The sequence below is a fragment of the Talpa occidentalis genome, unplaced genomic scaffold, assembly GCF_014898055.3.
Source record: "Talpa occidentalis isolate TD23 unplaced genomic scaffold, MPIMG_talOcc4v2.1 talOcc4.11, whole genome shotgun sequence".
Classification (NCBI taxonomy): domain Eukaryota; kingdom Metazoa; phylum Chordata; class Mammalia; order Eulipotyphla; family Talpidae; genus Talpa; species Talpa occidentalis.
The window spans coordinates 101110208-101131774 of NW_023601104.1; the positions used below are offsets into that span (position 1 = coordinate 101110208).

Here is a 21567-nt window from a genome sequence, read left to right on the forward strand (position 1 = left end):
AAGGGGGCTACAGGCCAGAGACCCGGTTCTCATCACCACAGCAAGGCTGGTCGCCAGCCAGGCTCACCGGGCACCTACAAGCTGCAGACACGTCACCCTCTTGGCGCCCTCACTGCACAGCGCCTGTACCTTTCGAAGGAGAGGTTGACATCTTTGACTTTCCTCAGCTCCTCCTGAACCACCTGCTTGGCCCGGATCTCGGCCTCGAGAGCAGACTGCAGCTCCAGCCGGGCAGACATGTCCAGCTTCTGGCTACGGCGAACTTTCCAAAGGGGATCCTGTTGACAGAGGTTCAGGTGTTAAAACAAAATTTTAAAGGTATTTAATGAAAATCCATGCTAAGAAATAAGAAATTCAGCTCTTTCCAATCTTAAGCTTTTATGTTTGAGTATCAGTCCTCAGATGCTATTCAAGCCCACTGAGCTGATTTTAGCGTCCTCGGAGGTCTTCCCAAGAATCAAGCTTACTTTTCCAACTGCAAAGCTGATGCTAAGCATCACTGCACGTGGGTTGCTAGACTCATAAACCCTGGGGGCCCCGGTCGACACAGGTTGTGGAGTGTTTGGCCAGGTCACCGCCCTCGGAGTCGTGTCATCATGCAACTCCTGCCTGGGCCCAAGGACTGGCGTGGTAAGGAGAGAGGGATGTAGGGCGGGGAGGGCAAAGCAGGGGGCTGAGAAAACGGGTGACAACAGTGTCGCCCTTCTTCCTGTGGTGTGCCCGGGAACCGTCCACTTCTGTGAGGCATGAAAGGAATCTGGAGGTGCTATCTTCACAGATGCTTTCTAAAAGGTTAATTCCTTGAACACAGCCAAGATTTTCCCATTGTCCTCGCTTAACAGTAAATAAGAGTGGGCCTTAGGGGTGCCTGACAGTCAGCGGCTAATCAGAAGTGGGCACAGAGGGCAGAGCACGCTCTCACTAGATGCCAATGAATGCATGAAATGACCCCAAGAGGAAATCCAGGTGGGTTCACATGCCCACACCCCGGGCACAGGACGGAGGTGCATCCCGGCACTCGGCCCTTTGCCACGAGGCTGGCCACGAGACCCCGGCCTGCCTGGCTGGCTGAAAGGAACCATTAAAACACGGCGTGCTCTCTTAGGAGGTTTGGACGAAACTTACTTCCCGCAGCTCCTAAGTGCCAGTGCAACATGCAAAACGGTGATGGTGAGAAGAGACAATGCTGAATTGAAAAAGGTCATCGGTCTTTCTAACTGGTATTTATAAACCTAAAATCTAAAACTGAAAATGTTTTCCAATCACGCAGCTAAGGCCACGGCTGTGCTCTTTCCTTCCGTGAAACTACAGGCCGCTGACACCTGCGGTGTCTGTTCTGTGGTACGAATGGGACCAGAGCCGGCAGGGCAGGGCGGGTGCATCCGGCCTTGGGGGACCGGGAGGAGCAGTCAACCACATTCGAAGGTGCTGTTCCCTCACATCAGGAAAACGTAGACCGAGAATTCGGGTTTGCGGAGTTTAAGTTCTGAGTAAAACCCGAGTCCGGTTGCTGCGGGGGGCCTTCTCTCTCACTTCCTCGTGTTGTCACGAAAGAACTTACATGGGCATTTTTAAAAGGGTCCACTGGACCCAGAGGAATGGAGGGAGGCTGTGGCCGCCGCCCGGAACATGCCGCGGGCAGCCCCAGCCTGGGCTCATCACACTCCGGACAAAGCTGAGCAGACACCCGGCTGAACGGCCACCACGTCCACCAAACCCTCCCAAGGCCTGAGTCCCAGCCGGCGCCCCACCTGCCCAGGCCGCCCCGGGCCGCAAGCCCACCCACCAGCGTCCTGGCGCCCAGGCTGGAGCTCCGCAGCGTCTCCAGCTCTTCTGTCATCTTGGAAGCAAGAGCCTGAAGGTAGCCCCGGGCGTCCTTCTCGTCGCTCACCCTGGGGAGGAGCAGAGGAGTGGGAGGGAGGTGCCTTCTCTGAGACACCCACACACCGCCGGCCTGGTTCTCCCACCTGTTATTAGCAGAGGCTGGTCCCCACCCGCTTGTGGGGCATCTGTCCCCAGCAGCAATTGGCGGGATCTGCCTCTGTCCCCAAGGATGGGGGGCTGCAGTCTGACGCCCCTCCAGAGACACCTACGGCCCAGCAGGTTGGTCCTGGAGACCGGGCCTCAGAAAACTGGCTCCAGGTGGAGGAAACAGAAGCAGGAGGGGCGCCCTGTGCCCCCAGGGCACAGGACAGCACGCACCACTGGATGATTTCAGCGATCTGGGCCTCCCAGTGGGCAACCGACTCCTTCTTGGCGGCCAGGTCCTGCAGCTCGTCCTCCAGCTGTCTGTTCTGGGCCGTGAGTTTATCCACAAAGGAACAAAGCTGCGATCAAACAACAGAGCCCCCCATGAGCCCTGGCGAGATGTTAGTGCTACCAGGAGCATGTGCTCTTGCAAAGATGTTAAAGGTTTTAATCCAACACTGTGAGATCTGTTCACGCTGGTTTCTGATGTGGACATTTTGACTGGAATTTTCTCTGAACGACAAGCATCCCATTTAAAATTTAAAAGTGAAGCTCAAACACCTTACTTCACTTTCAAAGTTAAAATACAAAACTTTCAAGACTTGATCATGAGAACAACTCAGCCCCCCGCAGCGGGATCTCCAATCACCCTTTCGTTCTCAGCCGTCAGCTTCCTGTTCTCCTCAAACAGCAGCGTGCGTTCCCGCTCGTACTTCTCTCTCACTGTGCCCACAGCCTCCTCCACCTCACTGTGCCTGGGGAGGGGACAGGGGTCTGAGGACCGCGGCTTCACCACCGTCCCCACCTGGCAGCAGCCCACGAGGCGCACCGGACTCACCGCTCCCGCCTGCACTTCTCCAGCTTGTCCGTCAACATCAGGACCTCCCTCTGCAGGCCCAGCTGCTGGCTCTCAGAGTCCTGTGCCTCCTTTTTCACATTTTTTACCTCCAGTGCGTGGGAGGCCTCACGCCGGACCAGTTCTTCTTCGTAAAATAAGACTTTCTTCTCCAGTTCAGACTTTATTTTGGAAATCTCCTGCTGATGTTCTAAGGTGGCGCCTGGTCCCCGGCCTCCTTGCTTCACCTGAAGAGAAAGGGTGAGGGAATTAACCGCCTCTGCGACCGCCCTGCAGGCCCAGGCTGTCCGGCACCCAACACCTCGTGCAGGCGCGGGCCCATGGTACAGTGGGGTAGGGTGGGGCAACAGCGTCTGCCTCACTGAGAGGACGTGCTCGGCGCCCAGAGGCTCCATCTCACGCTAGACAGCTAGACACGAGCAGTCCTCCAGGCCACCAGCCCTGCCCTCATGCGGAGCAGTGTTCTTCTGAGGGCTGCCCGCTGCCAGGGGCTCTTCTGTTCTCTGCTTGCATGGGACAGGGGCGAGGCTGGCAAATGAGCAGCGGGGCCATCACCAGGCAGGCAGGGCAGGACCCCCACCAAAGAAATGAGGATGGCATCACTGGGCAGTTCCCAGTGAGACGCCAGCAGGGGCTGGGCAGCAGGGTGAGGTGGGGGGCAGGGGAGACCCCTGAGCCGGGAGGCTGTTAAGGGCAGGAGCAGGGGCCAGGAGGGAGCAGGGAGGCCCTGACTAAGGGCATGGTGGGGTAGACTGTGGTTTAACAAGCTTGCTGTGTCTGAGAAGGGTGAAGCAAAGGGCCACGCGAGGTGGCCACCAGCACAGGACAGGGAGCCTGCGCCAACGCAGGGAGCAGCACTCCAGCTGTCTCCACCGCGGGCAGGAAACCCAGCCACCAAGGGGAGTTCTCACGCCGTCTCGCCACAACAACCAGCTTGCCTCGCCTGGCGGCAGCAGGGCACAAACTCTAATGACCTTTCCCAGAACTGGACTCCACTCACTCTAGAAACCAGGTTTATGGGAACCTTAGGTGTCAGTTTATGGGGCCTTCTAGAAAGGCCCAACGCCTCTGTGTGAGGAAAGAAGGTGTCAAAGGTGAAGAGCACCACGAGACAGGGTGGAGCCACACCCCCGGGGCCCTGAGTGTCTCTTCTGGGGGCGCCCGCCACAGGCCCAGGCTCACATGGCTCCACGAGATCCTTGCCAAGCACGAACGGGCACCCTTGGTAAGAACACAGACCCTGACCATGCACTACCTTGAGGGCCTCAAGCTCACTTTCCATTTGCTTGGAGAAGTTCTCGCTGTGCTCACGAAGCTTGCGCTCCCTGGAGGCCTCGGCCACGGCATCCTCAAGCTGGGCTTCCAGCTACAAGGGCACATCCATCGTTACCCAAAGAAGGCCCCGTCGCACCCTTCACTCTTTACTCTAAAGGAACCCCAGGCCAGCACAGTCTTGAAAAATGTTCGTCACCCTCCCCTCGTCGCCAGATTTTATCACAAGCTAAAGGCTGAGAAATATACTCCAGGCCTAGTTCGTAATGAAGCATGTTGAAATGCAGATTTAAATTGATGACGTCAGATTAAACGTCAAGAAAAAGACTGATTTAGGCATCTCTGGCTTTAGAACACGGATTCAGGTTTTTTGTTTGTTTTTTAAAAGATTTATTTATTTATGCATACAAGAGCTGGGGTACAGGCCAGAGGTGTGGGGGGTGAGAGGATTCACCAGAGACAGAGCGGGGCACAGAACAGGCAGATTGACAGAAGTACACCTTTGGGAGAGCAGCGGGCGAGTCAGGAGAGGTCTGCTGCGCCATGTGGGCAGCTCCCTGGCTGGCTGGGGATCAAACTCGTGCTGCAGAGGCTGCGGTTAGCTTCGTAGGTTGCGTCTTAACCCCTCGCACCACCAGGGAGGCCCGGATTCAGGTTTTTTAAATGGACAATCTCAAAACACACAGAAGGCAGAGGCGTGAGGACACGGGAGGGTCTGGGCAATGCCCTGCTGATGCCAGGCAGGCGCAAGAGGCGTGTGGTGCTGGACCCACAGGGCTCAGCAAGGGCCCTGCTCTCTCGAGTCATACTCGGCCCCAATCACACGTGCAGCTGGACTGTGAGCAAACTAAGAAAAATGGCCATTCTGAGGTCCGAGGACAGAGTGTGATTGTGGAGGGTCACGAGCACCCCCTTCCAGGCCCTGACAGGCAAACACCTGGTTGCTGTTAACAGCGTCCCACGGGTGCTGGAGAAACGTGCTTCTGGGCAGCCGCAGCACGCTTGGCATATCTAGGGTGGAGTCCCCGCATGGGCCCGAGGCCCTCCCTGCTGGTCACCTACCTGCGGGAGCTGGGTTTCTTACACTCCTTGCTCAAAACAGCATTATTACCACCATAGATTGAATGCAGAGCTAGATATAAGAATCTCAAGTATTCTCTATTAATCAAGTTATTAAAGAAAAGTACAAAGTGTAAAAAGTCACTTTCTTGTTTTGAAGAAGTTACTTTTCATGGAAAATGTTCCGTTAACATGTAATGGACTCACTTCCACATTGAAAAAAGTCTTTCAGTTTTGACAAAGGAGGTGTAGACCAGAGAGCCATAGAGGCACAGACGGTTGAAGGGGAGGCATGGGGTGGCAGAGGGGGAAGGGAGGTGGGGGAGGCACAGGAGTGGGGAGAGGCTGAGCGCTGGGCAGTGCCACCTGCCCTTGCTGAGGGGTCAGGCACCCACATCCCGAGGCAGCCCTGCCACACTGTGGCATTTATACTACCTGTTGGGCCTGAATGCCTTTTGCTTTGAAAGGGAATTTTAAAAAATTAGTTCTGGGCCTCCCTGGTGACGCAAGGGGTTAAGCACAGCCCTGTGAGGCTGTCCCCAGCATCTGCAGCACAAGTTCGATCCCCAGCCAGGGAGCTGCCCACAGGGCACCAGCAGACCCCTCCTCCAGTCTTGCCTGCTGCTCCCCTCAGCAGAGTGTTTCAGTCATTCCACCTGTTCTGTTCCGCACTCTGTCTCTGGTGAATCCTCTCACCCTAGCCACCTCTGGCTTATACCCCAGTTCTTGTATGCACAAATAAATAGATCTCTAAAAAAAATTAAAAAAATAAAAATTCAGTCCTACCAGAGTCTCTTGTAAAAATTTCACAATAGATATGGAGGCTGAGACCACAACATAAATGCCTGCAGATCAACTTCCTTGGCTTCACATAAATAACCTCCAATTTCACTTACTCAAAGTAGCCCACAGTATCAAAGGCGTTTAATTAAGATCATAAGAAGTCTAACCGGTCAATCCCCAAGACACCTAAAAGGTCACCTCTTTCCTGAACTTCTCGGCCTTCCGCATTTCCTGGCGCATCGAGTCGACTTTCTGCACGGCCACCTCCACCTCCTCCTCGCGGTCCCGGAGCTGCCGGGACACCTTCTGCTTCTGGGAGCGGAGCTCCGCCATGCGCTCGCCAAGTTCCGAGAGCTCCTGCAGGGCCAGCTTTCGCTGCTGGTGGGCATCTTTGAGCTCTCTGGCCTGGGATTTCAGTCTCTCTGAAGCCTCAACCAGTTGCTGCATAATGAGAATTCTGGCTGTTTGAAGTTGGCTTATCAAAGGCCTGCAGGCGGATGTGCCGCTGTGTCCCAGCACCGCAGGCCCGTGACAGTCAGCTTGCTCCCTTATGGCCGCAGATCCAGGAAGCCCCTTCCTGGAAAGCCCTGGCCCTGCCCAGCGCCCATGTGGCCTGTGAGGAAAGGCCCTGCCGCCAGGCCAGGAGTCAGCACACCAGCAGGTCTGGCCCAGCGACCCCCCCCCCCCCCAGCCACGAATGGGGACAAAGCCCGAGACTGGGCCCTCCAGGAACCCATACCCCACCCTGACAGGAGATGCTCAAGGCTGCCAGTGGGTACAGAGCTGCACTGACCACATGGGCAGTCCCGCTCCCCACAACAGGGTGCCTTGGCCAGGCCCTCAGCCCGCCCAGGGGGAGCCCCATGATGCAGGGGCCTCCAGGATCCTTGCTGTGCATATGGCCTGACACCATGGCCTGACCACTGAGACTGAAAATCCTGCCATTTCTGGAGGACAGGGTGCAGGCACCCACACCACCGGGTAGGTGCAGATGGCGCACTGGGGAAGCACAAGCCAGACTGCAGCCCGTGCAACCGAGCGTCCAGCTCAGCCGGGCACGGCTCACTGTCAATCAGTCCTGAAAGAACTTGGATGGGCTGGCGGGGAGCACCTGTGGGGACCTAGGCTCTGCCTTCTGACGTGCAGAGGGGCCAAGGCCACTCAGAGGCAGCCTGAAGCCTGGGGAACCCATGTGCCCAGTTCCATAGACGTGGAGCTGAGGGAGCCCCTGACACCCCATCGCCCAGGAGAGATGGCAGCTCAGCAGGCCTGTAATGGAGACGAATGCTGACGCCTGCAAGGCACAAGGTGCCCTATGGCCTAGCAGATCCTGAGTGCTGCCCCCGGGCACACAGACAAGGCCAGGACGCCCTGGGAGGTTGTGGTGGCCGCACCCCCACCCACACCTGAGGCGCGAGGCGCTGGCCACACCTTGTGGAAGTCCTCCCGCTCCTGCCGTGCCACACGGCACTGCTTCTCCAGGCCCCTCAGGCGGAGCACGGCATCCTCCCGCTCCTGGCGCAGCGTCGCCACGTCCTCATGCTGTCGCTCGGGCCTGTTTGAATCTAGCAGAAAACACGGTCCTTTTGCGGGTGAAGCCTCGCCGACCTGCTGGAGGTGCTGCCTTGAAGACCCTCGCTCTGTGCCACGAGGAGCTAGGCCTTCTCACACATGCTCAGCCACATGTCCCCACGGACTCCCGCGCCTTAGCGGTGTCAATGCTCTTGGGGCGACTGGGGGGCGCCACTGGTCCAGCCCAGCCTCACTGACCTGCCCGAGCTCAGGCGTGTCCCCCTGGGCACAAGGTCTCTGCGAACATGGACTCCATGGAAGCCTTTCTCCAGGGCCCCAGATGGCTGGAGCAGGTGACTGACCCGAGGGCTGATGTGGAGGTGAGAGCCAATTGCAGCCCCAGTGCCGGATGCCAGGCCAGGACACCAGGGGCTGCATCTGTGCAAGAGCTGCTGACCCAGCGCCACAGGGGCCACATGGTGGGTGCAGGTCAAGCACCTGAGAGGCTGTGGCAAGGCCTTCCTGGGAAGGCTCTGCAGAGACCTGCGGCTGGCGCCCTGCCCCAAAGAACTGGGATTCTCCATGCACCTGCAGCATGGAGCGTGGAGAGTGTCAGGAACCCATCCTGGCTGTGACTATACATTACACAGCTGCTCCTGAACAGCACAGGCTCACGCCACAAGGGGTCCATGGACACACTCTTGTGGCAGAAAGACACAAACTTACAGTACTGCTAGCCATGGCCTAGCCCCGCGAAGCACCTCCTCCTTGTGGTTTCTGCCCTAGCTTGCTGTGTGTAAGACTACCGCATAGAACGCACACAACACAGAAAACTTCTTAATTGACCGTATATGTTGTGGGTGAGGAGTGCCGTCAGCAGCAGGTTTTTAATAATCAGGGTTCTGAAGAGCTGAAAGTCATCCGCAGACTGTGCGAGGGGTTGGCACCCCAAACCTGTGCTCTACAGAGCTTGGTGATGCTGTTATTCCTGCTTTTAGCCTCATGAAAAGGGCTCTGAAAGTTTTCTTTGAAATGATTACTGCCCAAGAATGGACTGTGCAGCCATACTTCACAGCTCTTACCTGCTATCCTGTTCTTCAAGTGCTCAATCTCTTCATTCAGCCTTCTGATCTCTCCATCCCGGGCGGCGCTGCCCTGGGCCCGAGAGGCGCCATGAAGGGACTGCACAGTCTGGGTGGACTCTGGGGACGGGGACAGCATGAGTGCGACCTGCAGGCTGCGCTGGGCAGCGGAGCGAGGCCACAGAGGTTGCCGCACGCACCTTGCAGCTTCCTGCTCAGCTCCAGTTTCTCCTGTTCCAGCCTCCGGATCCTCCGCTCATACGCTTCAGCCTGTAGGCTGTTTTCCAGGTCCCGCTGCACGCCCTCGTCCTTGGCCAGGGTGCTGGCCTGTGTGACACTCTTCAGAGAGCCACGATCGGAAAAGCAGCTGCAAGCAAGGCGACAGGGCTTTCTGGTCTGCTGAAGCTGCGGTGGCTTCACTAGCGCTTAAAACCTCTTAAGGCAACAGAGAAGTCTTTGTAAACTGGCAAACTAAAATACCTGTGCAGAAACTACTGTTTATGGAGCCAAAATTACACAAGAGTCTTCTTACTGCAAATGACCGGCTGAACAACAGCGGCCAAGGACCGGCTCAGAGGTGGTCACAGAAACCGGCTCTGCAGAGGTGGGTGAACAGCGTTCCTACAGAGCCGCTTACCCGGGCAGGGGCGGCAACAACGGGAGGCATCTCACACGAGAAGCTGGGAGCTCAGGCCCCACTGGGCTGCTGGCAGAGACCCCACCCAAGGGCTCGGACAGCTGCAGCATGGCCAGGACAACTGGCCCGTCCACAGCTCCACACCCACTGGCTGAACCTTTGGGGCAGTGGTGGGGGCAGAGCCTTCAGACATTGGGGTTCACTTTCCCTGAAACTGAACAACCACGAGGTTCCCCTCCAGGCCCCACATCTTGGCACAGCCAAGCAGCACACTCACAGCCGCCACGTTGGCCATTCCACATGCACCTCTCGACCAGGCCCTGCCGCCCATGGGTCACGGCCAAGCTCATTCAGAGCTTTTTCTTGGACCATTTCACGAGTTACTTTGTCCCTCCTGCTTTTCACAGGGCAGTGATGTTGGGGGAAATGGTGAGCCCCCCACACACGCGTGTGCAGAGCCCGGCCCTGCCGCCCAGCACTGTGGGGTCTGTTCCAGGAGACCAGGGGCCTGCAAGTGTGACCAGTGCCCAGTGGGCAGCAGCACACCAGGCATCCAGATGTTGGGACACCCACCACTGCTGGCACAGGCCAGGGTCCATCAACGTGGGAAGCCACTCTGGGAGACACACAGCTATAGCGGGACCTTCCTGCAGGCCCCAAGGAGCTGCACTTGTGTCATTCACCCGCCTTTCCTCCTAGCCCTCTCCCTGACCCGTGTCCCCTGGAAAGCAAGGTGGAGAGCTGCGGACAACGCCACCTCACTGAGGTCCACGAGGACAGGGCCGGACACGCACGCACAACAGGTACTGGTGAGGCTGAGAGCATGTGTGGGCCTGACACTGGCCCCCAGACGCCTGCTCACACCAGCCCTTGAAGGCACCCTTGGGGCAGCGGGCGGTTCCCAGGAGAGGCCAGGGCTGTGCATGGCCGTGGCCAAGTCCCCAAAGTCGGACTCTGTACCATCCACGAACCAAGAATGGATTTTACGTTATCTAAAGCTTTGTTTAAAAAAAAGAAGGCAAGACAGAGACCATGCTGTCGGCCCTTCGGGGGAGCCTGCCCATGGGGCATCCCACAGCCAGCCCCTCCCCCGGGCCCGGCGCACAGAGACCCTCCTGCACCCAGCGGGCAAGGAGCACTGCAGGGCAAGGCCACAGACGTACCTCTCTGTGGTGAACGTAAAGCCGACGAAGGGCAGGTGCAACCCGGAAAAGCCTGCGTGAGAGCCAGGGGGCAGCATCTCCTGTGCAGGCACAAAGCCACGGTCAGGCAAGCACGGAGGACAGACCACCCCCTCCCCAGGAGGGCACCGGGCCCCGCCCCTGCACGAACTGTCCACCATGGCCACAGCACCCAGCAGGGGCATGGGCAGAACCACAGCGCGCAGGTGCTTGGGCAGGAAGGAGGGTTGAGCCCAAAGAAAAACTCCTTTAGGTCCGTTTGTTATAACCTCCGCTCAGCCTGTCATCGTTATTCAAAACAAAAGCAGAAGGCCTCCCGGGTGGCGTAGCGGGTTGAGCGCCGCGCTGTGAAGCTGTCTGCAGCCTCTGCAGCACGGGTTCGATTCCCGGCTGGCCAGGGAGATTCCCACATGGCGCGGCAGACCTCTTCTGTCTCCCCGCTGCTCCCCTCGGCAGTGTATTTGAGTCACTCTGCCTGTTCTGCTTCCGGCTCTGTCTTGGGTGAATCCTTTCACCCTCCCGCGCCTCTGACCTATACCCCGGTTCTTGTATAAATAAATAAATCTTTAAAAAAAAAAAAAAAACAAAAGCAGAGCTCGACAACCTGGGACCTCGGTGTGGGGAAACCAGGAGAAGTCCTCTCCATGGTGATAGTTTCCTATCGTTTCTCCCCCTAAAGCACAGTCCTTCTCTACACTAAGGAGCATTTAGGTCATTTAGCACAAGGTCATTTCCCACTTGTTCAAACCTCAGTTTTTTTATTCCCGAACACATCGTGTGTGTGGGTAAGAAGCTGGGTCTGATGAGACCAGAACAATCTAACATGGAGCCAGCTTTGGGGTCAGAGGCGCTCACTGGGGCCCCATGACCAAGACTGACACAGAGGGCCCCAGCTGAAGGACACATGGCCCCACCAGGGACACAGCCAGCAGGGCGGGAGACCAGGCCCACAGGCCGCCTGGCTGTACGCAGGCTCCTCCCAACCCGCAGCCCCAGCGGTGTCAGGCTAAGCACCACCTGACGACCGAGGCACCCCACTGTGGAAAGGCATAAATGCACAAAAGTGACAGCAAAAGCATTTCTGAGGAGTCCCCAAACAAAAGGGCCACTTGACTTGATTTTCCTCAATCTGCTAACCTGTCCACCATGCTGAGAAGGACCTGAAGGGCTGAGCTAAAGGCTGGCGGTGTCTTCCTCAGACACCAGAGTCCTCACTCTGGTCACCTGACTAAGCCCACACTCGCTCGGGGAGGGGCGGGGGTGGTGGTGGTTTGGGGCTCTCGCTGGGGGCGGGGCACTCACAGCGTTTCTCAGAACGTCGTCATCCACGTCGAAGTTGGACGTGTCGGAAGGGCTGCTCACGTCGGGGATGTAAGGCGCCTCGAGGTTGCGGATGTCCTCCCAGTTCAGACCTTGGAAGAAGGCGTGCTTTTTGAAGTCTTCAATCCCATTCTGGCCCAGCCGGTGCTCCCGGCTGCAGATGAGCCGCTGGATGAGGTCCTTCGCTTCCTCAGACACATCGGTGATGTGGGCAGGGAACTGAAACCGCTCCTGGGGCAGGGGTGGAGATGAAAAAAAGGCAAAGGTCACAGGCATCGCCGGAAGTCACTGGCAGCAGCAGCCCAGCCCCTTCATCTCTCTGGTGACAGATGCCAGCCAAGGCCGTGAGCCCGGGCCCCGGAGGTGAGAAAGGAAAGCCGAGCCCCGCGCGTCCCGCTCCCGGCCGTCCGCCTACGGCACGGCTTCTCCAGCAAAGCGGCGAGGGACGCAGATGCTGGCGGGTGGGATGGGCAGGCACAGCCCTCTCGGGAGCACACTGCCGCAGCCCACAGAGCTCCACTCCAGAGCTCCACGGGGCGTCAGGCATTCTGACCCGGAAGACCGCAGTAACTACATTCCAACCAAAAGGGGCTCGTCTGAGAAAGGCGGCACGCACAGAGAAGGGGCCGCCTCTGGCACTGGAAAGAGATGCCAGGAATATGCTGACGAGCTGCTGTGACGCCATGCGTGTGCCTGCTCCCCTCAGCCCCCACGCCTCGGCCAGCAAGCCCACATGGCTCTGGGAGCAGGCTGAGCACTGACCACCACACCGCCCAGCCTCCCGTCAGCAGCGACTTCACAGAGCTGACCTTGGCCCGTGTCAGCCAGGCCCTCGCCAAGGCGCCCCCAAGGCCACGACAGCACTCGGCACGGAGAAGTGGGTGGGTGGTCTCCACACCCCCGGCAAGCACTCCAGCCCTGTCAGTTTCTGTGGCGAGTGTATTTTAATTTATAGGTGGAAAATCTATTTCTACTTTGGGAAAAGTGCTTGCCCAAAATTCAGCCTGCTCTGGTTTGGCATTAAGCAGGAGGTCACTCGCTCCCGGCCTGAGCAGCAGCTGGAGCCAGTACACGCGGAGGGCCGGGCAGTGCTGGCCCCCGGGCAGAGAGCAGGCCTGGCCCAGGAGACTTACAGACTGAGGAGGATAAAGGGGAAGTAGACGGCCAAAACGTCAGCTGGAAAAGGAAACGAGGAGGAGAAAACGAAGGGAAGGCAGAGAGCGTGGCGCATGGGCGCCAGGGATGGGGGAGGGGTCAGGAGACACCGCGAGAGGTGCGCGGCCGTCCAGTGCGAGGCGTGGCCTCTGCGGGACAGCACTCAGACAACAGAGCTGCCGGCTCACGGTCAGAGAGCACATGGGTCCGCCCACAGGCCCCAGATCCTCATCTCTCCCGGGATGGGAGGCCATGACCGCCACTGGCCCCCATGGACACCGGCCGGCCCAGCCACATCCCTCCTGGCCCCGCAGCCCAGGCTGCCCCGCCCTACGCCTCACCTCGTGGTTCATGATCTTCCCGTAGGTCTCCACGAGGGACTCGGCGTAGAAGGGCGTCTCCCCGTACAGCATCTCGTACATGCACACGCCCAGCGACCACCAGTCGCACTCGGGGCCGTACCGGCCCCTGCCGTCCTCCATGGCCTGCAGGATCTCCGGGGAGATGTAGTCGGGGGTGCCCACGGCCACGGAGGACTGGACCTGGGGGAGAGGGCGCGGTGGGTGGGAGCCCCAGGACGCCTCAAACCAGACGTTTCTATTTTCTCTAGAAGAGGAACAACGTGCATGCGAAGTGAAGCTGGCCCGCGCACGGTGCCCTTCGCCGCAGTACACACGGAGCAGAGCCCAGAATGGGAGGCCCAGGCGCAGGGGTCTCAATGCCCACATGTCCACCCCAGCCCCACAGGACAGAGGTCCCTACGGGGGCCTTTCCCCACGGTCACTGCTGCGTATCCAGGCCCCTCCCAGACTTTCACACACGGACGCCACCTGGCCCTGGAGGGTGGCCCAGCAGCTGCAGCTGCTCACGCTCCGATCTCTCCAACGAGAGGAACTGGGAGGAGGCCCAGGCACGAGTGGGGTCTAGACAGGGACGTTAACACCCTGGAAGGGAAGGAGCAGTCCCCTGGCTTGGGCCTGAACACAGGGACACCTCGACGGGAAGCTGTGACTAGTCAGGACACACTCACCCCATCACAGACACGTCTCAGGCACACGGCGAGCTCGGGTGGCCTGAGGTGTCTGTGGCTACAAGACTGGGGGCCTGGGGGGGGGGGGGCAGGACATGGCAACATCAAGATGGCCTGTCCCTTTGGGTCACCTCTGAGAAGGAAGCACAAGGTGCAAGGCAGCACCCGCTTGCAGTCCAGTGGGACTGCAGGCTGCGGGAAGGCTGGCGTGTCCCACGCCTGGAGTGCCGTGCAGGTGGGACAGGTAACTGGGCTAAGGTCCATCACCTGGCCAGCCTGGGCCAGGCACACAGACCCAAGGGCCACCTCGTCCACGGCAGTGTTGGCTCCTAGGTGGCTGGGAATGAGGAGACCAGATACCCCCTCCCGTTGTAGAAGACATGCGGATTACTACTTCTGTAAGCCCACGCGTGCGCGCACACACACACGAGAAGTTTTTAACTTAAATAGACTATTTCAACTGTTTCCTAAATAGGTCCATTTTCTTAATTCAAATAATAAACTTAGTTTAACTGTATCTTAAATTGAAGACGTACACCCCTTCTAGTTGTAAGCAGCACCCAAATCCAAACGGAACATCTCCAAGGGAAATACCTACAGTTCCGTCATCATTCATCTTCAAGCACGACCCAAAGTCAGCCAGGCGGATGTGGCCGTTCACGTCCAAGAGCACGTTGTCGGGTTTGATGTCTCTGTTGGTGAAATAAAGACACGGATTGACCATTCCCAGCATCACACACAGCGGCCAAAGCCCTGAGCCAGCTGGGGAGCAAGTCCTCTCAGCTGCTAACCCAGCCGCCTCCTGGGAGGACGTGGGGATGCAGTGGCAGGGCTTCCCAACGAGCGCAGTCGACCCCAGATTACCAGGGGTCCCTGCTGTGCCAGCTTGAGCTGGAAGCACATCCACAGCGCCAGGCACAGCTCCTGACCCCGCCGCTGCCCCGCCTCAGAGCCCCAGGCCTGCGAGGAGGGGAGGTGAGGGCGTGGCCCAAGCACACGTGTAGCACAGCTGCACACAGACAGGAAAGGGGCGAGGGGCAGTGTGGAAGCCAGCAGCCAGCAGGCGGCCCTCAGCCTTGAGCAGAGAGCTGGTGGCAGGGCGGGGGAAGACTCAGGCCAAGGCCGCTGCAGGACTCCCGACCAGGTGCCCCCAGACTACTTTACAGACACCGAGCCTCAAGAGTCCCTAGGAATCCGTCCGGGGCACAGCAGCCGGTGGTAAGCCGGCCCCACAAGGCCAGGTCTGACCCCTTGCTGTCCCGTGAGCAGTGGCAGCCAGGGGGCAGCGGGAGGGTGGGGTGGGGGTATCTTCAAATACCAGCTCCATGAAAGAGAAGAAAGGCTGAGCATGACCCCCATCATGCGTTCCAGATGGAGAGAGGGGAGACAGGATGGGAGACGAGTCCCCCATGGGGAAGACCCTCAGGAGAGGCCACAGGCCACTGACAGGCGGCTGGGCAGGAGGAGCCAGCCTGATATCCTGCGGCCAGCTGCGGCCACAGGAGAGAGTGTCTACACCTCAGGAGGCGGGAGCAAGGCGCAGGGCCCGTGTGTTCATGCTCAGGAAGGACATGTGTGGATGCATGTGTGTGCACATGTGTGCGCGCATGTGTGCATGTGTGGAGGAGCAGAGACCGGGCAAAACAGGAACAATCTCAGCAACAGGTGAATCTGGATAAAGGGATGTGATGTGCTTTGAACTGTTCTTGCAGCTTCTTTAAGTTTAAAGTTACTTTAAACATTTAAAATCGAAACAAACACATAGGAGGCCCGTGCTCACGACGGTCAGGCACTGGCCAGCCTCACTGCGAGCGCCGCGGCCCAGCAGCCCTGATGGATGTCCTCACACAGGCGAGTGTGGCCAGGCCCTGAGACGTGGGGCCTCTGAACAACACCACGTGGCGGCAGTGGTCACACCACTCACACACTGGAGGTGAGGCCCCGCCCGAGGCTACCGGCACCAGAGCAACAAGAGCCACCTCGCTGATTCTCCACAGTGGTTAAGGAAAACCGAAGTGCACACTCGGGCCCCCAGGCCCAGTGTCCGCAGCAGGGAAGCTGGCCATGCCCAAGCAAGCTCCACACCTGACTGCAGGAAGCAGCGGGCAGAGCAGGAGTATAAGGTGGCAGCGCGAGGCGAGAGCCCACAGGCCTTTCTCCCGCCCAGTCTCTGCTTCAGGCTTGGACTCTGCTTGGCACGAAGGCAGGACAATGAAGGGACATGGAAAGGTGATCAGATGCAGAAACATGCGAAGCAACAGCGCGCTTTCTCACACCCTCCCGCAGGGTCTGGGAGGCGGGAGCGCGCACACATCAGGAAGGGCATGAGGTGGGGTTCCCGGGATTGGATTGGAGGGAAGGGGGAAACACTGGGGTGCTGAAAAGACGGTGGGGGCTCCTGAGGAAGGTGGTTCGTGTCCTCCAGGCCGGCCAGTGCCAGGCACTCAAGTGCTGCCACTGTGCCCTATTCCTCATTTGTGCAGCGGGTAAAGCCAGCCGTGTGCACCAACAGCATGACCCGCGCAGCGAGGTGCAGAGGAAGGCCCTGTGGCCAGGGCGCCCATCATCACGTGTCTTGGCACGCTCCCATGGGGACCATGCTTTAGGGAGCCAGGCATGCGCTGAGTGGCAGCTTCAGTCACCCCCAGTCTCGGCTGCAGTGACTGGCTGTGGAGCAGATTCGGGGGACGAGTTTACAACCACAGGCGAGCTGCCAGCCCCTCCTGCTCTTCTGGAGCAGGGAGGCCTGTGGCCTGGTCCCGGCAGAGACATGTCAGTGCTCACCAGCAGCCTGTCCTCCTGGGCCTCCTGCTGCAGGACCACAGCCAGCCCCTCTCAGCTGAGGCAGCCGGCGCCCAGGACGTGCTCGAGCGCGTGTGCGTCTGCACACAGCCTGAGGACCTGCCCTAGTGCCCCAACCGCCTGCTTTCACGGGGTCTTCTATGGGCACGTTCCCTCCACTTTATCTTCTACTCCATTTTCTGTTTTTGAGTTTTTCTTTTCTGTAACTCTTTTGTTCTCTTTAGTCCTTCCCCTAAAGGTAGGCCCTGTGGGTTCCTGCTCCTGGGCCGGGCAGTCCCCACCGCAGCCTGCACCTGCCTTGCTGCGAGCGGCCTGGGCTGATGCTCAGGAGGAGGCGCCCTGGCCCTGGCATCTCCCCTGGCCCGGTGCTCAGGAGCTCCTGAGGCTCCAGCAGGTAAAGTCCCACCCGGGCACTGGGTGGGGCCCACTGATGGCCCGGGCCACGCTGGCCAATGCAACAGGGACGTGGCATCTATGTGGCATCAGCCTGGTGCCTGGTGTCCCTTCAGTTCACCAGGCCGCACCCACCTGAGCTGGGTCTGGCCTGCTAGAAAACCCGACTGAGCTCTCTGTTTTGGACGGGGACATTCAAGCACCTCACCCGCACAATGATGTCACCTGGGGAGAAAAGGCTGAGAACTATGTACTTTGGTACTTCCTGCTGTGCTTAGAGGCCGAACGACAGGTATCTCCACACGGCCAGTTCAGAGCACGAGGGAGAGCTTTCTGACCAGGAGAAGCAGGGAAAGCATAAACTGCTCCAAGGGTGATCACACCAAGGTCCCAAAAGACCTGCAACAGAGGAGGTGGGCGGCTCCACTGTGAATGGGTCAGGAAGACAGTATGGAAGAGAAATGCCACAAACTACAGTAATTGTTACAAAGGTGGACAGTGTCCCTTTGGGCAGCTCCCTGGTGTGCCTGGGGCCCTGGGCAAAGCAGGGCAAGCTCTGCCCCGGGGCCTCCGTGTCCTCCCTGAGCAGCGAGGCAGCTTGGGCCCGGCTGGAAAAGCGCTGGAGGAGCAGGGCTCGCTCCCCACGCAGGGTCTGCACGGGGCTCAGGCCGCCGGTCTATGCCAAAGCGGGAGTGCAGGGTGGTGACGCCCCCATGCCTGAGAGGGCGGCTTCCAGCCTACGCTCCACATCCAGGCCAGACAACCTTCGCTCCGGGCCGGACAACCTTCACTAAGCAGGTGGGTGGTGCAGGCTCTGATCCAAGAGAATTCCCTCACACGCCTCCCTTTCTGGAACCGTGGCGGTTACCGCTACCGAATCAAAAGAACACGCCGAAAAATAGAGGAAGACACGTGACTCAGATAACAAAGGGCCCAGTCCCGGGGAGGGAAGGCCCCCTCCACCTGCAAGGAGGCCCCGGCAGGAGGGCAGCGCAGAGAGCCCCGGAACCACCGCGGCAGAAGCAACGGGAGGTGGGGGGCGGCGGTGAGGACAGTGGACGGACGCTGCCCTAACCCTGGGCGTCCAGACCTTCCGATCCAGTGCTGTATCTGGGGCCCTCCGTGGTGCCAATAGAAACCAAGGCGACGATTAACTCCGGGAGAAAGACGTCTACACGGGAAGCCCCTGCTGCTGGAGGCCAGGCGCAAGGGACACACATGGTCGCCCCCATGCACACAAACAGCGACACGGCCACAGGTGTCGCCGCCGCGGCTGGGGAGGGGAGGGGGCCCGCACAGGGCAGGGGGCGGGGCCCAAGGTCTCCACGCTGAGGGGCACCATGTACACCCCTCTCCCCCACAGAGGCCCGTCACCCAGGAACACGACCACGATGAAAGAGGAAGGCACAGACAGACACGCGGCCCCTAGGGCCAGGGCCGGACGGTGAGCGCCAACTGAAGATGTGAAGCCAGGACCATGGACTCACGTCAGTAGACAAACTCCTCGAAGCCACAGCCCCACAGGGCCGCCTCACACCTCGAGGGCAAGCGCCAGGGCTAGGCAGGCAGGCAGGCTGGTCTCCTGCCCCTCACATGGCCACGCTCACCAGTTCCAGGCCCTGGTGTTGCTAAAACTGAGCCCCTCTTCTCAACGCACCCTTCCTTCTGTGGTGTTTTGTGGGATAATTGAGGCCGTGGCCTGATGGGGTTGCGTGGAGCAGAGACAAGGGGGTGGAGGCAGGCAGGCTTCTGGGGGGCATGGGCAGGGGAGGGTGAGCCAGCATCAGAGACCAGGTAGCCTCAGCCAGCAGGAGGACAGGGTGGGTGTGGAGGCAGGATGTGGGGCAGGGCACCCGCGCAGGGCCTCTTCGGCAGCAGCGTCTGGGCAGACCCCAGGGGACCCCAAAGGACCCTCCAACAAGGGACACGTGGCTTCCGTGTGGCAGGGGGCAGCGGTTACCTGTGCACGTAGTGAAGCTGATGGATGGAGTCGATGGCCAGCACCATCTCGCCAATGTAGAATCTCGCCATGTCTTCTGGGAGCTTGTCTTCAAATTTGCTGAGCAGCGTCAGTAAGTCGCCTCCCACGTAGTAATCCATGACCAGGTACTACAGATGGAGGGGGACAACACCGCTCAGCAGCCCACCTCCTCGAGGCGCTTCGACTGCAGCCGTGAGGCTCCGGGCTGTCGCCCTCGGAGCAGGCACCTGGACAGCCCTTGACACCCACAGACGGTGCCCTATGCCCCCAGCAATAAATAGAACCTGTCACCGGCGGAAGAGACAGAGGATGGCCTGACGTCAGAGAGGGTGCGTGGGGGAGCACGATGGGCAGCCACAGAGGGGCGAACCCTCTGGCCCTCACGCCACCAGAGGACACTGCACCAGAGAAGACGACTTCTCTGGACCCCGACTGTCCCTCCTTGGTGCAGCTGATCCTGGGTGGGGGGAGAGTGACCATAGCAACCTCCGAGGTACTGACGGCAGAGACACTGGGCCCAGGTCAGGGGTGGCATCCCGGACAAAGGGACACAAGCAGAGAGGCTCAGGTGACCAGCTGGGGAAATGGGAAATGGCCTGGAGGGGGTTCAGATGCCCCCAGACCCGCGGAGCCAGGGAGGTGTGCTGGGAGCAGCATGTGGGTCCAGATGCAGTGGCCAGGGGACAAGAGCGTGGCAGACGGTGGGCAGATAGCAGAGGGGCGGGGGGAGGGGCCCACCGAGTCGTCAAGCTCATGGGCCCTAAAGAATCAGCAAAAATGAGTCAAGCTCTGTGTCCTCCGACCCAGCACATTCCCACGTCCACCGGGAATGCACAGTGATCTGCAGGGTGCCCTGGGCAGGCTGAGGAGCCCGGGAGGCGCACCCGAGGGTGGTGAGCCAGGGGCATGGCACTGACCATCTCTGGGCAGGGACAGGTGTCGTGGTCAGAGCACATCAACAGGACACAGGCCCTGAGACTCTGCAGGGCAACCACACGGCCACCCTCGCACTGGGCCGGTGACCTTCCTCCTTCCCAGGCATGGCAGCTGCGGTCACTCTCCTGAGGAGTGAGGGACTTGCCTGAACGCACCATTCACGGCGGGCAGACAGGGTGCCCACCCCTGGGGTGCCAAGCAGCCCAGCCGAGACTCGACACATGGCGCAAGCTGGGCCTGCCTGTCTCTTGTGGACGTCCCCGGTGTGCTTGACTGGCCACAAGAAGAGGCTTCCCCAGGATGCTCACGATGACGACAGGTCACACCCACACTGAGAACAACGCTGGAGACGACAGCTTTCCTCACGCGCAGACCCACGGGCCTGCTCCGCCTGACAGCCTCGTTCAGCTCTCACCAAACAGGGAAGCCCGCAGGCTGTCCACTGGGCCGGCCCCACACTGCCGCCAGCCGCGGGCCTGGCAGGGCCCCCCTGAAAGGCCTGCACCAAGTGTGGGTCTCATGAAGGTCACCTTGCTGGTTGCTGGGAGGGCAGAGAGTGGCCCCAAGGCCCGAGCTCACACACGCCAGCATCCCATCTGTCCAAATACCTATTTTTATTTTTTTTTAATGCATGTAAGAGTTGGGGTGCAGGCCAGAGATGAGGGGGTGAGAGGATTCACCAGAGACAAAGCAGGGAGCAGAGCAGGCAGATCTACTGAAACCCACTGCTGAGGGGGCAGCAGGGAGACAGAAGAGGTCTGGGGCACCCTGTGGGCAGCTCCCTGGCTGGGGACGGAAGTCGTGCTGCGGAGGCTGCGACAGCTTCAGAGTGCGGTGCTCAACCCCTTGCGCCATCAGGGAGGCCCCAAACGCCTATTTTTTAAATTCTAAATAGCACGTGCAGTACCTCCCCTAAGCTGAGACGTGCAAGTTACGGGATCTCCCCACTGAACGAGGTACTCTCGGGGTGAGGAAGGGAGTCCTAGTCACGCCAAGCGCAGTGAAGAGGCGGAGCCGCGTACTGAGACGGGGCTTCTGAGCTGTGGCCGAGAAGGGGACGCAGCTGCCTGCTGAGGCTGTGGTGGCCACAAAGCACATCTCGGCCACGGCTGTCCGCTGGACCCTGTGGCCACAGCAGACAGCTCCTCTGGGGCCTGCCGGGCCCTGTCCACCAGGGCCCCAGGGTGTGCAGTTTGGATGGAGGAAGAGCGGGGACCACACTGGAAACTGCCTCAATTAGGGGGTGGCCCTGTCACACCCACCTGGCTGTCCTGATCACCTGCATGTGTGGGGCAAGCCCGCTCCAGTCTGGAGAAAGATGTGGCAAGACCAGGGGCGCCTAAAGCGCCCAGAAGCCACCCCAGCCATGAGGCCAGCCTGGCCACAGGTGATGCGGCACCCAGGGTCGTGGCCGCCACCAGAGGGACAGGTAGAAGCAGTCTTCAAGCCTCCCCCCAGCACCCCCACCCGGACACGCGACTCGAGACAGCAGGTGCTGGAGCCTGCCCTGTTTCAGCATGACAGAGCCTGGTGACTGAGCCACGGGGGACCTGGGACTGCTGACGCCGCTGGGAAGATGGGAGGAAAACAGCCCATTCCA

The 21567-nt window shown here is 59.7% G+C and overlaps 1 protein-coding gene across 3 annotated transcripts in view; it reads right to left on the bottom strand.

Annotated features, from left to right (window-relative positions):
* CDC42BPB (CDC42 binding protein kinase beta) overlaps positions 1-21567 on the bottom strand; it is a 64916-nt gene that overhangs the window by 15876 nt on the left and 27473 nt on the right. For all 3 annotated transcript variants that reach the window (XM_054692824.1, XM_037504053.2, XM_054692823.1), the window contains exons 5-19: positions 19011-19159; positions 14454-14547; positions 13167-13367; positions 11653-11901; positions 10333-10412; positions 8733-8899; positions 8533-8652; positions 7370-7503; positions 6137-6379; positions 4080-4190; positions 2807-3051; positions 2618-2723; positions 2203-2327; positions 1787-1892; positions 130-278 (exon numbers count right to left, since the gene is read on the bottom strand). In XM_054692824.1, coding sequence (XP_054548799.1) covers positions 130-278; positions 1787-1892; positions 2203-2327; positions 2618-2723; positions 2807-3051; positions 4080-4190; positions 6137-6379; positions 7370-7503; positions 8533-8652; positions 8733-8899; positions 10333-10412; positions 11653-11901; positions 13167-13367; positions 14454-14547; positions 19011-19159 — 2279 coding nt within the window. The remainder of the gene's footprint in view (positions 1-129; positions 279-1786; positions 1893-2202; positions 2328-2617; positions 2724-2806; positions 3052-4079; positions 4191-6136; positions 6380-7369; positions 7504-8532; positions 8653-8732; positions 8900-10332; positions 10413-11652; positions 11902-13166; positions 13368-14453; positions 14548-19010; positions 19160-21567) is intronic.